The sequence below is a fragment of the Nestor notabilis genome, unplaced genomic scaffold (assembly GCF_000696875.1).
Source record: "Nestor notabilis isolate BGI_N333 unplaced genomic scaffold, ASM69687v1 scaffold2779, whole genome shotgun sequence".
Classification (NCBI taxonomy): domain Eukaryota; kingdom Metazoa; phylum Chordata; class Aves; order Psittaciformes; family Psittacidae; genus Nestor; species Nestor notabilis.
Window position 1 is genome coordinate 9,445 of NW_009943934.1, and position 17,492 is coordinate 26,936.

A 17,492-nucleotide genomic window follows, 5' to 3' on the forward strand; every position below is an offset into this window, starting at 1 on the left:
ACGTGGCTCCCAGGAATGCTACTCAGGCTTCCCGGCTCCCAAGGTCATGGCGAGCCAACTGCCCACCCCTGCCTGCCAGCACCGGCTCATAAACACCCCACGGGGAGACAATCGGCGCAGCCTCAGGGATGTCTTGGTGGTCTCTTCCCTCTCCCTCCGACCATCCCGCTTTCGAAGCATTGGTGGTGCTGGGCTAGGCTGGGAGGTGGCAGCCAAAGAGGAGAAATGGCAAATCAGGGTTTAATAACAGACCCACATGCAGGCACATCTCCAGCTGCATCCCGCCTCCTACGTGAACTTGGTGGCAAGTTCTTCCATAAGCAAAGGTAAATACCAACAGCATCAGCTCAGAGGCCACCACATCATGGCCTTGCATCATGGCTGCCTAAGGAAACACAAACCCAAGGGAGCCTTCCTGAGGGAATGTCCTTAAGGAAAGCAGGACACACAACAATAAGGAACCAGTCTGCCCAGAGGCTTTACATCATTGTCATGATCTAAGAGATTTCATCCATACCTGTATCCAAAATATCCGCAGAAAAATGGTTTTCGAAAGAAAAGCACTTTAAATGGTAGAATAGTCTTGCTGTAGTCAAGACTGATTCTCTTTTGGGAGCTTATATACTCCGTGACATTTGCTGTATTAAATTTAGCATTGTTTTTTCAGAGCAGTAATGTGCCAGATGATGTCCCAGCACAGACTCTCTGTGTACTCTCAGACTTTGGAAGTAGAACGTGTGGAGCACGGAGGCACAGCTGGTCACTGTGCAAAATCACTTCAGCAGCACTGTTACAATTACTATCAAGATACTTTATAGGTTTTAGGGCTTCCATAAAGGTCTGATTCAGAATTTTAAGTCTCTCCTCCCTGCAGTAATTCTTACACGTTTCTCTGGAGCGGGGTGGTGGGATGGACACAAGATGCAGAAAACTCGTCCCCATGGAAAGCACTGAAAACGGTGAGGCCATCACATTTCTAGACTGGAGAAGAGGCCAGAGACAGCAAACACTGGAGTCTGCTACGTGGAAGAATCAAGCCAGGACTCAGGAAAAAGAAAATGACATCATTCTCTGCAGGAGCAGACTACTTTGCAAAATTAACCTTCTACAAATAACCTGCCTGTACCTCAGACTCATCCTCATACTTTTGGACCAGCTCCCCTTAGTATTCACTCTCAGATTGCACAAGGAGAAGGCAAACTGAGAAGAGGATGCATTGCAGTCTGACAAACCCATCTGACAGGAGGGAAATGATCTGTCCTGCGTTCTGTTGATAACAGTGTTCTTGCTTTCGAGTTCTCCTGTGAAACTGTGCTTAGTCTCTTAGGAATCAACTCACAACTCACCTACTGAGATAAAAACTTATCCTAGTAAAATAAGGTTGAGCTCCATCAAGCTCATATTAAGTCATTTTCAGAAACCAGAAGTATACTTTTGGTATGGAACATCCCACCCCAAGCCCAGTGCAGCTGCCTAAATAAGGAGGGGTAAATGGGTAGAATCACCAAGACACTGACTACCTGTGCTGCTTCGAGAGTAATGGCAGAGGGATCATCAGTCTGTGGCTCAACGTAGCTCTAGTTCATGCAAGACTGAAGTATGGCTTCTACAGTAAATGATCCACAGTTTCTTCTCAGGAACTGCAAATAAGTAAGCCTGCAAGGTGCATGGAAACACCAAGTTAGGGAATCTCACCTGTCATGCAGTGGAGCTATACACACAGTGTGGTTAATCACACAGTCACTTCTTCAGAGTGACCACACTGAGCTGCTTGTCCTCCTCCCCACTGGTCTTCATAATGTATCCCGGTGACTCCTGGCCATATGAAGACAGCAGAACATGGCTGGTAAAGTCAGGACGATTGGAGACTGGGGTCAAAACAAGTAGTGAAAGGTGGAGCTGGATGGGAGAGGAAAAACTATTTCTCCTAAAACATTCAACATCAGGACTTAATCTACAGGCTTGTGTCTTTCCTGTTGATGTTGATAAATGCAACTCATGTGAAACGCTGATTATTTTCAGAGATAAATACTCTGACTCTTGATACACCTCCCCAGAGGGATCTAGTGTCAGTTCTGTAAGATACAGCTGACAGCTTTGTGTAAGATAAGTCTTGCCAACTGCTTGCATAAGCAACAATCTTCTATCCTGCCTGAACAGCCCCTTTTTCTGACTCAATTGTTTCTCTCCATCCTTCACCTCAGACATATCTGAGCTGAAATCTCCCCAGCCTCCCTTCTCAACAGCTGCAAATTAGCTGCAGGGATCCCAGCACACTCCGCAACAGATGGCTCAGCACCTCGCATCGCAATTGGTGCGCTGCAGGGACAGGAATGCAGCACTGAATCCCGATGCTTGCGAGTGCTCTCAGATTTACAATCATGTAGGAAGTAATGGGGTGAAACAGAGTATGCCAGATAACAGAGGAGAAGGACACAGAGGAGAAACGTCGCTGCCCTGAAAGCACTCGCAGTCTCTGAGATGCAAGACAGCAGAAGGAAGGAGCAACATCACTGAATTTGAGGAGCTTTCAGAAATGTGGCAGTCACGGCCATTGTGGTACTTTCCTTCTGAGAGAGGCAATATTAGTGTCGAACTCGTGGCAAGTTTCTAAATGGATTACACTTTGCCTACGCCAAATATTTGTTTCCTATTCATTTTATTTCATATGATTAGATAACATAGTTCTAAAAGCAAAGCAGGTAACTTTCGCTTATCACAAAACGTGAGCTTAGTAAATAATCCCAACCCATTTGGGGTTTCCCTGTGTAGTATTTCCAAGGACTGGGAGCACTGGGGACTGCAGATACCACCACGCTGCAGAACCAGGACAGGTTCAGCAAGCTTAGCCGTGTTGCAGAGAAGTAAAGAGGCAGCGGTGGGTATGGGGCTGGGAGGAGCAGTATGAGCTGGTGCCCGTCTAATCCCACACACCACCACGCACATGTGCTGTCCCTATACAGCTGAAGTCTGGTGTTACACTGAAGTTATTTAGCCCCTGAAGCACCATGAAGCACAGTGCATGGACAGGCAAGTGGCTACACAGTGCCAAATGATACAAAATGGTGGCTAATCAACCAAAAAACCTTTCCCGTTTCTACTCAAAGTAGCTCATCCCCATAAAGGTTACAACTCAGGGCTATACTTGTACATCCAGAACAAGTGGTATTGGGCCATGAAGATTTCTGTGGCCCACAGCTAAGAAACTGGAAGATTCTCTCATCTCTCTCCTCATCTTCCCACCCAAAAAGAACCTCAAGTTTGAGACACAAATACAACACACAAGGACTCTTCTCAAACAGTTTAATAGCAAATAAACAAAGGAAGGTACCACACTTGGCATATACAAAATGACTTGTTGTCGGTGTGTCTGTGCAATTAAAACAGCTTTAAGTTGCCCTTTGGGACAAAAAAGAAAAAAAAAAACAAAAACACACACACACAAAAGGAAGAAAATTCCTTTAACACATACTCGCTCGTTCCAAACTTGTAACAAATCTTTTCATCTTGAAATCCACTACACAAACTCTGCCATCGGATCAGAAGAGCAACACGTGCTCCTCTGCTTTTTAAACCATTAAAGTAAAATCTGTAATTCTCTACAGAGTACAACACAATTTCACACAAAAAAGACATTTCTGTTTTGCAAATCAAAACAAGAGAAGAAAATAATAATAAAAGGAACAGCTCAAAACAAGGTAAAGAAAAGCATTTCTACGACTGAACCACGACTTCGAGTTGATTAAATCCCATTACTGCAGAACAGACTCTACATTTGGTCATAGTGGCAATTTGTTTTCTCGTCACATTGTGAATCACTTTACATTGTTTTCTAGTAGAAAAGGCAAAAAACTGTACAAAACCCCTAGTGTTAAATACAATGTTTGTACCAATAAAAAAGCCCACAGGTTTGTCTCCAAAATGTAAATTTTCTTTTTAAATTATTCACAAAAAGCAGCCAAAAATCAGAAAGGCAGCTGCTGCTCCACTGTCTCAAATCCATTAAAACCACCACAGAACAATTAAAACAACCAAAGGAAGAAAAGGAAAGAAGAAAGGAAAGAAACATCCAACGTTTGGCATTTTGGTTTTCTTCAGATAGTTTTTCCACAGGTTTCTCCAAAGTTCCTTATGGAACCAAATGCTCATGTACAGAAATGTATTGGCAGTTACTCAATACACTGCAGGGTACCAGTGCCCCCCACTGACACACAGCCCTGTGCATTCAGACTGTGGGACTAACAGCAGCCAGCCCACAACCCTACCTCCCAAATAAACAAGGCTCTATCCTCTTTTCATCCAGCCTCACGCTTCACTCCCAGGTGTATGTACCACATCCAAACATGGTCTGACTTACAAGCAGCTTAAGGACTGTCTCCACAAGCCTGGCCAGTATCTATTGAGGATATCCTCAGCCAGCTCAGGAGAAGGACAGAAATGAAATCCTTCTGCATCTTTGCATTCTCCCAGACACTGGACAAAAGTAAGATTTCCATCCGATCAAACACGATTTGTTTTCTCAGCAAAACCCCTTCTCCTGGGATTTCATTTCACATTATTTTCTACTAAGATACCTACGCCAGCTTGCTTCTCCCTCTGACTGAAACTTCATCACAGTACACGCTCTTCATCTAGAAGCTACATCCCAGTTTCTATCTGTGCAGATGGTACGTAGGGTAGGGGGAAAGCCTGCTACCCAGAAAGCAGTAACCTGTTCTAGTTCATCCTGCAAGCCAGAAAAAAACCTGCTTAGCTCATTGCCCAATTAAAAATTAAACAAAAAGTAAAAAATCTCCGGAGAGATTCCCCAGCTAAGGCCCTTGAGAAGAGAGCTGGGGATGGTACCCTGTTCAGGTAACAGCTGCAGAGGCTGTTGTATTGTGCTTGTCGCTTGGGAAAAGAGCCAGCAGTTGTAGGACCAGGTTTACAAATGCTTTCTCCAGGGTATTTCCAACACTTGATATCAAGAGCTAACCTAGATCCTCCTTTCCAGGATCCTGCCATCAAGGTCTGACTGATGGTATTAAACCGGGGCTGGATTTGACATAAATACGCCCTGAATGATACAAAAGATGTTTCAATGGAGGCCTAGCTTCAGATAACTTTGGAAAGAGAAATACTGTGAAGCTCCTCCACCTTCCTGCTCCCCAGCTATCTCCTTCCACCAAAACTTCCAGTACAGGAACAGTGCAGCCAAGCCCCTGAGCGCCTCTGACAGCACTGGAGATGGAGCAAGGTCCAGGTGCTCTGTCAGGCAGACAGTCTAAGTGCACAGGTAGATGCCCTCAGGTGGCTTCTGATCAGATAATTGTCATACCAAAAACACCAATTTAAAGGATACCTTTGAAACCCATTAAATTGCTCAGTTTTTGCACAAACTATAGAAAACAGAGAGGTGAAGGTGATATATAGGAGGGTGTGAAGAAAACAGCAGGAAACATGCAAAACATTTCTGGGCACTATCTTAGTCTGAAAGATTAAAACAGAAACATCACATTTTGCTGAGGAGATTGTAGTTACAAAAAAGAACCCAAGCATGCTGGAGCTTAACAAAATACAACACCAACTTTGATCAGATTTTCACTGCAGACTGATAATCACACAGGGAAGCAGGGGAAAAAAATAAAAATTATAATTAAAAAAAAAATCAATAAATGTCAGGGCAAAAAAATGTAGCTACAATCAGAAGAAAATGTAGTTCAAGTGTTTTCTGCTGATGCCACTCAAGTCACAAGTTTGAACTCATAAAAACACATGCTGTCTCCTCAAGCACAGAAACCAGATCAGCAAAATGTGACTAGGAAGTCTCCTGAAAGATCGAGTCACACCATAGAATTGACTTTCTCTTCGGAACGGTGGTGTTTTATGGTTTTTCCCAACTAAGCACACAGAAAAAACCCTAAGCCTAGAAAGTGATTGGCTGTATGTTCACAGAAATACAAATACTCACAAGGTATGCTAGCAAGGCTGCTCTGAAGACAATTACAAAGAATCAGATTCACAAAATCAAGTGGTTATCTTACGAAGGTCTAGAAAAATAGAAATTCTTTTATATTCAAATGCAAGTTTAAATATTCCCCTGCAGCAGTCTTTCTAGCAAAACCAATTTGGCAGCACGAAAATAAAATAGAACCAAAAAGAAAAAACAAAACAAAACAAAAAGAAAAAAACCCAAAAAAGAAAGAAACAAACGTAATAAAAATACACATCAGCATCAAAGGTGAACACAAGGTCAAAGGTGAGAGTTCAAGCATCAGAGAAGCTGAAGAGACAAGGATTTGGACGATGTACTTGAACGCCACATCGACATGCTTTAGGCACAACGATGAACAAACGGCAGGAATCTAGAAAAAAAAACAAACCAGAAAGAGGGAGACCCACTGAGTTACACAGAGCAGTACATCCAAACACGGAGAGAGAGAACAAGAATGGGCACTGTACAATGAGATCTCCTGGGGAAGGGAGTTGACAGGGAAGGGCAGCACATGCCAACGATGGACAAGTAAAAGTCGAAGTACATGAAGGACACCAAGTAAACATCAAACTGCCAGAAACCAAATTGAAGCAGAGGCCTGGATTTCCCCCTCAACGCCCAGTCTGGGGAGCTTTCCACAGCCCAGTGGCACATTGGTTAGCATGCATTCGCCTTGCCCTGTGCCCAGCGTCTGCACTAGCTCTGTTTAGGAGAAGAACAGAGCAAGCTCCCTCCCCAGGAGACCAACTCCAAAAAAATATGGCTCCAGGGCTAACATCTGCCCACAGAGACTGAGACCATGAGAGACAAGACAGAGGACATAGGGATTCACAGGTGGTTTGACGGCTGAGACTTTTCCTGCACCCTAACGTGGGAAGTTCTTAGGCAGTAGTAGCCCAGGAAATCCATGTTCTTTCCTTCAGCTACAGTCCCTTCTCATTCCCTAGGAGCCCATGAAACCGGGGTGGGTGATTTGGAACAAGGGGGAAGGGGTAAATAATTATACATGACAAACCCTCCATATATTAGAAAAGAATTCCTTAAGACTTGACTGCAAGTTAAGACTTGTCCTAGCTGAGCACTTTTCATGCCATTAGGCCTACACAGGGATTTTTCCATTCCCAGCTCCCTGACTTCATGAGGAGGGGATTCTGGGCTCTGAGAAGCTCTACAGTCACTGTTGCCAGTTTGATGAGTAGAAAAAAATGTGTTTCCTGAAGCTTTCTTGAAGACTTTGTAAGTAACTGTTAATATTAAGTGATAGCAATACCTTTGTTTCTTCCCCTCAGCTTGTGAGCTGCAAGAGATAAGGAACATTTTGGGATCCTAAACCAGAAAGGCAAATTCATCACTGACTGAGGCATGAAATCAAGTGACATCTAAGCATGTACCATAGAAATTCTTTGTGTGATTTGGTTGGGGTTTTTTGATAGGGATTTTTGAAATGTTTCACTCAGCAACTTTGAGGAGAAAGACTGTTTCATTAAAGCCCTGAGGAAGGACTGGCCTGCAAGAGCAGAGCCATGAGATGCTGGATAAGAACTTAGTAACTTGGGGAAAGTTATTCCAGTTTGTCCTTGTTTTATTCTCACAAGTGTGATGATTCTGCCTTCTGTGTTTTACATTTTGTGGAAGACATGTTTAAATGTTTGCAACAAGCAGCTCTCAAAGCTTCTTGTGTGGTTTATGTGTTGTTCATGGTTGCACCCTTTATTTGAGATTTGGTTTATCCAAATTGCTTTTAGAGATTTCTAAACAAAATGGCACAATTTCATTCTGCTTGGCTGTTCTTCCCTAACTCACAACCATTAAGTAGAAGAAACACTTCAATTAACTCTATTGTGCAAGCAGAATCTATCATACTACGTGCTTTTCAGTATTCAAAAGAAAAGTGTTTTCCTTATAGATATATTTGCCAGGGAGAAATTTTCTGAGGCACCTATTTTCCAGTGAGTAGTGCCCATAGCTAGTAAACTGCCTCACCATTAAAATACAAAGAGATACTCACCATTACTGTCTCAGGTACTCCTGAAAAATTCCACTCCTCATTCTGTTTAGGATTAAAATTTAATCACTATATATGAAAAGCATTTTCTAATAATGCAAGTTTTGTATTACTGGAAGAAAAAACTAAGCTACAAAGAGGTAAACCTATTTTGGACTGTTGATTATTGAGGGGACTGAAGACTGATTTTCTTTACTATAGTACTTGATACTAAGTGGCATCAGACTAAGACTTCAGTTGTTCACAATACTTTTATCTTATTATAGCATATCTAGTAAAAACAAATGTGAGAAAAAAAAAATCTATGAACCAGACCGTTTTTGTCTTGTTTCTAAAAATACTAAGTATTTCCTGGTTGCACATGTAATATGGAATTCCATTTCATCAGAAGACCTACTAGCTTTTGTTGTAGAAAATTCAGATTCTTTGGTTTATAAGCATACAGAATACTCTGCCCATGTGGCTACTTAAGCCAACGCTTCTGCAGTTCATTTTAACTCACCCAACTCTTATCCTACTATCCAGGATATAAAGCATTTGACACTGATTTGATTTGCACTTGAATGAGAGCATGATAGGGATTAAAAATACAACAAAATTTAAAGGCCCCAAGTCCCCAAAGTCCCAGACTTCCTTGCCAATGAGTGAGGAAGAAACCTGACTTAAAACTGGAAGGCAAAGAAGAGCCTATATCTCCAGAGTCAGTGGCAGCCAAACAGACACAGAAATATTGACTTTATCTGATGAGTTCTGTTATCAGAAAAAAATCTGCCCAAGTCACAAACTCGATACATTTATTAACTTTGGCAACATATACATAGATACACCAGGAAAGGGAAATCTGAAACAAATACACAAAAAGGGCAACATCTTCAGCTGGTGAAAACTGATGCAGCTCTTCTGAACAGAGCAGAACTGCATTGATTCAGACCATCTGAGGATCACACCTTTTATAATTTAACCTGCATAGATTTGTTTGGTTTTTTTTCTTCTTTTTGGCAATACTTACAGTTATGCCAGTAAGGCACAAGAGCTAGCCCAAGTTAGGTGTCTTAAGGTGATTACGTCTGGGAGGAGTCACTGATCAAACTAAGCCACAGTGTAAACTGGTCAATCTCCTAATGTAACTAGGAGTTGCACCTATTTGCAACAATGCCAAGCTTGATCCATAAGGTACAGTATTGAGGACACAATATAGGATGCAGAGCTAGAATATCTACTTTTGGGCAACTGAAATGACTCGTAAAGAGGCCAGAGCATCAGGTTAAAAGAAAGACAGGACGAAGGTCTTGGATAGTACAGTGGGGTAGGGCGCAAAGAAGGTAAGAGTGACTGTAGAGACCCCAGAGCACAGTGCTCTCCTCCACTGGTTCACAGCGTTTGTCTTCCCCATTTAGCAGTTGTTGGGCTGCAAACAGGCCACTGAAAATCAGTAGTTTCAATCATGCACATCATTATGTGTGTAAAACAATCACATTCAGGATTCTACAAAACCCTGGCCTTTTTTTATTATTTTTTTTTTTAGTCTTTTCCAGTGAAATAATTTAGGTAATAAATATTCTCCACCCTGGAGCAGTATAAAACTTCTATAAAAATAGAAACAACATTCTTGGTTACAGCAGGTTGCACTTGGAGCAGTTGCTCCCAAATATGTTGTTGGTTTATTTTCTTTTTTTTTTATTTTCTTTTTTTCCTTTTTTTTTTTTAAAAGTATATTATTTATATTAAAAAAAAAATCTCATTATCACCCTGGAGGCCTTCACACTCCAACACTCTTTTCTCAGAAAACCAGGACACATCTTTCCCATCATGCAGAATTCAAGTGTACATGGTTCACTTAAGTGTATGTTCACGTTTCTAGAGAGATTCAAATAATTAACATAGAAGGGTACCACATGCCAGCATAACTGGGAAATTTGGCAATCTGGCCTCTGAACCTTTGCCACCACAAAATTATTTGAATAATACTGATAGATTCCTGTCTGCCATCAATACAGACAGACTGGCATCAACGGTTTGATTTCCAATTTAAGAATGGAAAGGGCTCTTCTTGGATGCTACAGGTCAGGCCTCGTACTTTTGAGGTTTGAGATCCCAAGGGGCCCTGTCCCTGGGAACACCGACACTCCCAGCAGACCATCGACATTCCCAACAGACCACGGGATCTTAGGTTTTGATGGGTTTAGTGCTCCTCCTGCTGGAGCAGAACAGGATGTCTCAACCCCACATCTGACCCACGCACAGTCTGGCTCCCAGCCTGCAATGTTAACTGGGAAACAGCATCACGAACCAGGAATACAAATAAAACAAGGAAAAGGAGAAAATATGAGGTAAATGGAACTTGTTAAAAGACACACAAAAATTGTAAACTTCCTCTTGTGACAGAGGTGGATTTTGGTGGTTATAAAATGGGACTCTACTCTTGATTTCTTAAAATAACTCAGGCCAGAGTGTCAAAAGTCCTTTGAGCCCCCTAAAACCAGTGTATAACAAAGGCCCTTAGCAACGCATTAGCAATTTCACAAGTGTGCAGAGAAAGTGTGTGTTCATTGAAGGGGTGTGTTCAGTCTTCCTTCAATATAGAAGATAACAGCTAGTACCAAAAGGCAGAATAAGACTGAATGGCTCAATGCTCTGCTCTGCTTCCACAGCTCCTGTATTAGCCTGTTTTGCATTGGTACACACCACCTTAAAGGAAAACTGCAGTATAAATAAATACCTAATTACTAGACCAAATCACTGCACAAATTGTTTAGAAAACAAAACACAACAGGAAGTTACCTTTGCAACAGAGTTAAGACTGAGAAATCAAATCCTCTAACACCATGTATGAAACAGGAACCTCAAGAGCAATGTTAGGGTAACTCTGGGCTTTGTATGTCAATTGAAGTCATTTTAATAGAGAAACGAACAGCACTTATATTATGCTTCTAAGAATGAATTCAAAGTAATGCTCTGCAAAAGGACATTATTCCACAGAATATGGGGAATTCCACAGAAATGGATGAACTGTTAAGAAGAAAAAATGTCGAAAAAAAAAATCTGTAGGTTACCATGGATCAAAAGTTTCTTGTTTCCAGCCCCAGATGTTTTCATCCAGACTAAGCTGTCTCTCTCTCTACCTTTCTACATAACCTAGATAGAGTACACAGAATAAGTTTGCTTAAATATGGAGTAATTCATGGCATCTCATTAATATTCAACGGTAAATGGACTGTGAAATTTTCTGGGCAGGGATATTATCTAATAATTTTATAAAGTGCTGTGTACATTCACAGTGCTATATAAACACTACTTTATATACAGCAAAATAAAATCACTGCAGTTTTCCTTTGGCTTGTTAATGTGTTCACCCTCCTAGCCTGTCTCCTGCTTTAGAGATGATTTACTAACCCCCCACCATGGCATACAATTAAGGAAATTTTGAAGAGTGGATGGGGCATGACAATGGCTACATGGAGTCAATTTGCTCACCCAGAGTTGGATGGACTCATTCTCTTTCCCCATCTCTTGTTCTCATCAGCTGTTATGCGTTATTTCTGCTTTCCCTTCTCCTCTTGCCCATGGTGGTGTGGTGTCAGTTCTGCTTCCCCCTTTTCCTCTCTAGCCCAAGGCAGTGTGGTGTCAGTTTCTGCTGCTCCCTTTAACCTTGCCTCCCCACCCCCAAGGAGCTGGCATTGGTCCTTCTCAACACACACTGGTTACAAACACAGCAAACTTCAAATAAAAGAGAAATAAAAATAAGATAAAATAAAATAAGATAAAAAAAAAATAAAATAAAATAAAAAAGAAACACCTCAGCGATATGGCACCTAAACTCCAAAGTAAAACACTGGAAACAAAAGCACAAACTTGTCCTCCATCCGAAGCGGGATTCTCAGCAGAGGCTGCAGCCGAGTCTTCAGGGGAAGATGTGCCAGATAGAAGGCATGGATCAGCTTCCAGGACTGTAAAAACACAGCCTTAGGGCTTCGAATCACTAAGTGCGCTCCTCTCCAACTTACCAGAAGATCCTTCTCACTCCAGTCCCGGAGGGGAGGGGCGCTCAGTATGGCTTTCTGTCCTTCTTAGAGCGCTTGAGCTGTAATTTCAGACGCTTCCTTCCAATCCGCAAATCTGAAAGCCGTTCATTGACTGAATGGCAGCCTGTGCAGACACAGGATTGTCATAACTTACAAAACCTGAAGAAAGGAAAATCCATAATTAAGCCATGCCAAAGCTCTCCAGAACAGGCACTCGCATCTAGAAATGCAGGTACTCGCAAGATAAGAGAGGTTTGCATGAAATGCCATTTAGAAGCTCCTAACTGTTGCAGACTCTTCATAAGAACTTCTTACCAAAGGGCTCTCAGACAAAGCACTGCTTTCTCATGTATGGAAATTTGGCCAAAAGATACACAAAGCTCAGGATATTAAAATAACATTTTCTAGTCTTCTCACAAAAATGAGTTTGATATATAAGAACTCGTATCTGAGAGAACACCAAGCTTGGAAAATGTTAATCTACACATGAAAGCTCATTACGGATACAAGACTGAAATCACTCTCTTGACATTATGGGAGTAGATTTGTTTGGAGTGAAGTAGCTGTCAAGGCAGCATGGCACTTTTACCATTATATTTAGATTTCTCTCAGATGAAAAGTTATATATAATTCCAGAAAAAAAATAAACTTCTCCAGGGTTTTGAAAGAACCCATTTTAAATAACTCCAGTCAATAGCTGGAATCAATAACTGGGGAGAAAATAGAGTTTCATTGCTTGAAGAGTTCAGATTGATTTATTTTTTAGGAATATAGAGAAAAAGTCACTACTTGACTTAAAAGCTAGACTAAACAATATATTGGAAACGAGGTTACTAGAAAGAAGCCACTTTTCTACAAGTAATGATTAGACCCAACATACCAAAACACTTGCTTAGATTGGTCTGCTTGTCAATGAAGACCTTGGCAGAGACGACATTTCCAAACGGCATGAACATCTGCAGCAGATCCTGATCCCCAAACTCTTGGGGGAGATGGTAGATAAACAGATTGGCTCCCTCTGGACCTTCAAACAACAAATAGGAATAGAAATTCAGAAACAGCATGGATAACATAGGCCCACTTCACCAAAAAGGGTGAAAGAGCCATTCAAGCCAAACTTTCTAGGTAAAACAATGAAACTGCTGTCTGCACTTCCGTGGAGTACTTGATAAGAGAGTAAGTCAGCATGACCCTTTGCTGGGATTGACCATTCAAATAATTCCAGCTCTTTCTCACCGTTTTTATGTGTAATTTCCACATTGTGTCAAAACTGGTTCACAGATCTCTGCTGTAATGAAAGCTGAAGAGTAAGTTTGAGCCCCAGATGCCAACTAAAATGGCTATGCAAAGCTTGCAGCTCAAAGGAACTAAGTAAATCTCAATACAAAATACAAGTAATTGCATTACTTGTAATCTGACAGGTTCTTTTCTAAACATCCTATATTCTGCTGAAAATGTACTCCTACATTCTTCATTACTTTATACTACATGTTAAATAGATTCTGAATCTGAAGAGATTGGCGTTATGTAGCTGTGGGAAGAAGTGAAGGACCAAGAAAATGAAGTTCACAAAAACATAACTGATTCTTTGACAAATGCACCAGGCTGCGGACTCACTCTTCTGTACTCCAGGTAAGCGGAGGAGTACAATTCCTAAGCACTTAAGAGTAGACAAATTCTGGGAGAAAACTACCATATGAGAATTATGGTGGATAGCCCCTAATAGAGACCTCACAGATGTTCCTTCTCTATGTTCAGTAACTCTAGAACTCTAAAAAATGATGCCAAATAAAAGCTCTGCAGACAAGGTAGCTGAGCAAACCCCTCTTGAGTTGTTTCTACACCTTTTTGCCTACCTTCTTTTTGACTTCCTGCTGCACCAATACTCTGCTGTGTTAAAAGACTCTGGTTGTAGAGGGTGGGCAATGCAGCAGCAGCATATTGCTGGATTCCAGAATAAGCCTGTGTGAGAGCTTCCATTGTGCTACCTGTCCCATTTGAGAGACCACCACTGCCGAGTCCTCCATTTAAGGCTGCCATTCCTGTATAAGAGAAAATAAAGATGAGTGAGTACTTCCACTGGGCCAGATAAATTACCTTTCAAATACTCTGTACTATTACAAAAAGCAGGGAGCAGGAAAACTAGCACAGCCTGAGGAATGATGACCAGCTCTTCCCCCAACCCACCACAACACACAGCTTACCTGCTAAAGAGCTAACGTTGAGGCCTGCTGTGGCCCCTGCCAGTGTCTGCAACGCTCCAAGAGAAGCCATTGGATTAACAGAGGAGCTGCTACTGGAGCTAGGTGAGGAACCTGCTATTGAAATAAGATAATTAGACTTCAAGCAATATTGTTTTGGTCCTGCTAATACAACTTCTTCATTAAGGTTTTTTCTGAAGAAAAGGCTGGTAAGGAACAGATCAAGGCAATGCAGTATACTTTACATCAAAATAATAATGATGATGATAATTAATAAAAATAATAATAATTCCCAGACCCACACAACTTGACTGATCATACTGCTTGTATCTTCTAATCCCTTCCTACATTTTCAAATAGTTTCTAATTCATCATAACTTCTACTCTCTGTAGACAATAATAATAAATAATAAAAAATAAAGTGTAAGATACCCAAGATTCAGACAACATACAGCTTTTTACCTCAACATAAGGTGACTAGCAGCAGTGCTTGTTTCCTGCTGAGTGAGTAAGAATCACTTGCTGCATATTAGTATCTATCCTTGAAACATCACACAAGCTGAAAAAGACCCGAAATAGGTATGCTATAGACATTAAAGAAAGCTCCAGTCAAACTGAACATATGGTTTTCCCATACTGCCAGAGCAGGAACAGCAGATGCCCAGATTATTTTGACGCATGAAGTAATTTTCCATTAAAAATCTTGCTGCAGCAGCTGGAGCTAGAGCCATGAGAAGTCTTGGAAAGTACATCCAAAATACACAGTCTATCCTCTATTGACTGTGCCACTAACATCTTCAACCATATTTACTCAGTAAGAGACATCTACAGGTATAGTACTTGGCAGACTAGCAGCTTACACAGTCTGCCAAATTCTACAACAGGTAGAGTTAGTTCTACAGAAACAGACATCAAAACCACGAGAAAAAAGTTTTCTAAGCTGGTATATCAAAAGAAACAGAATTTCACATTAAAGTCATCTACAAAGGTTATGGACATGATGAAAAAAATTACTACTTTTTTTCCTTATTTTATGATTATATAGCAGTGGTTTTCCTAACAGGTTTGTGGACTACTTCAGCATATGAAGAAGGTAAATAAGAAAAGCTATGCATATAGCTATTGATGCAGTTTAAACTTACTGCACAAGATGCACTGGAAAATATCTGTGACTTCTACATATTAAAAGATACAGATGACTAGTACTCTAAAGGCATCGTGTAGTCTTGTTTCAAGAGGAATTTATCTGCCTGACCAAGTGGGTAGCCACAGAAGTGAAATTCAGGCATTTTCCATTTCCTTTGTGTTTTTCTGTCTCTCACTTATGCTGCATAAAGCCATTAGAACTTTTAAAAGAATGGTCTGCACCTTTCAAGCAGATTCACACACTATGTATCCCCCACTTCATGTATGTGGCACAAAGTCTCTGCTGGACTGGAATATGGTAGTAACTATTTAAATGGAATACAGCAAACTTGCCTAACAAGCTCCAGCAAGAGCTGTAGCTAACAAAAGGAGTTGTACCTAACAAAAGCTGCATGAGAACCCAGTGAGCTGCACTTCACACCACTGATTAGAGTTTGTACTGACAGAGTTAATGACAAATCTCCTGAAGGTAAAGCTCTAGACAAACTCTCCAATCAAGTCAGAAATTAAAAGACTGTCCCAAATTATATTTTAAGATGCTTACTCTGAAGAAAAGGAGACACTTCCCATCTTACTATTAGTAGCATATTAGATATTAGACAAATACAGAGAACAAGTTACAGGATAACCATCAAGCTGGTAGAAAAAACCTAGCACAGCTGACAGAATAAAAGCCAGTGTTCAGATATGATACAGCTGCCTTGATTTTAGAATATCACTTGTTAACTGCAACACCGATATACTACATTTGACAGATGAGAACACCTCTTAAAAAACAACCCCACAATAAAACAGTAGTGGTATAGGAAAATAAAGAATGAAGCCAAGGCTAATGAACAAGGTAAGAGAGAACAGATGCCTTCCCTACTTTACAAAGGTTGTGGTTTTAAAGAAATTAATTCAAACCACTACAAAAAGCTGAACACAGTTATTTTAGCTTAGCTGACTTTATCAGAAATCTCTTTAAGCAAAACAAGATGCGCTTTAGTACTGAAAATGCCAAGGGAATTTAACACCATTTGGTTTATTTTATCACATGTATCTAGGAATTGCTATACTGAGTCAGCACCCATTTCTGACGATGACTAATGGCAGATAAATAACAGTAGAGCACAAACACAGGACAACTATACAGGACTATACCCTAGGTATAGTCTATATACCAACACAGCAACTTGCAAATATAGGATTTTTTCAGCTAAGGGCAATGTCTTTGTAATAAAGTTACAATTTTCATTCGTTAATTTCAGTGCATTTTGAACACTCTCACGTTAAGGGGGTCTTCCCCCCCTCGTAAGGGGGAAGATTTCATCTCCTCACCTGTAAGTTTGACAGGTTTGTTACCACCCCAAAGACCCTTGAGCCCAATTCGCCTGTCAGAGCCCTCTGCAGACAGCACACGATATCAGAGGGTGATTTGACCATCTTATTCAGGGTACATAATAGCACATTCACCCGTCAAGGTAAAACATTTTTAAGGAAGTTTTTAAGCCAATTTTAACTCAGTTGAAGTCTCTGGAAAGTCACACAAAATAAATCTTAACTGAGAATTATATTGTTGGTGACAATATACTAACTGCAAGAAGCAGCATGAAAATAATATACGAAGCCAGCTAAAAATCAATCATTAAACATGCATAGAGTATAGGTCTTACCCAACAGCCATCCCTATGGGGAGGGAGAAAACAGGTTCAGCCCATCAACTGATGTGAGCAGTCACAATGGAGTTCTAACTTCCTCTCTCCTCCTCCTTAATTTCACATATTTATATGATTTAATTCATATTACTAACTCAGCTAATTTGCACAAGGAATACATAACTAAATGCCTAATAACACATGCTATGGGGTGGGTCTCCCAACCTGGGCAGGGGTCTTTTGACCTGTGAATGGGATTTTTAGTATTAAAATAAGATTATAATGATGACACTTCACCAAAAGGACAACTAATACTGTTTTTCTCACTTGTGAAAAACACTATATTGATGATTGTCCAGGTGTTGTCAGGATGCAGCAGACTTCAAGGACAGTCTTTCTTGATGAGAGGTTTGTTAGTCTTGTTTTTCTCAGCCTGCCAACAAGACCAAAGCCTCTCCATCTATCAGTTCTCATAATGAACAGCTCAGATATCCTACCCCTTTAAAG

At 40.8% G+C, this 17,492-nt stretch overlaps 1 protein-coding gene across 1 annotated transcript in view; it reads right to left on the minus strand.

Moving 5' to 3' along the window:
• Positions 1 to 6,185: 6,185 nt before the first annotated feature.
• CELF1 (CUGBP, Elav-like family member 1) overlaps positions 6,186 to 17,492 on the minus strand; it is a 44,152-nt gene continuing 32,845 nt past the window's right edge. The window contains 6 exon segments of the mRNA XM_010022179.1: positions 6,186 to 6,344; positions 11,984 to 12,087; positions 12,090 to 12,160; positions 12,882 to 13,025; positions 13,858 to 14,043; positions 14,206 to 14,316. Coding sequence (XP_010020481.1) covers positions 12,025 to 12,087; positions 12,090 to 12,160; positions 12,882 to 13,025; positions 13,858 to 14,043; positions 14,206 to 14,316 — 575 coding nt within the window. The 3' untranslated portion in view covers positions 6,186 to 6,344; positions 11,984 to 12,024.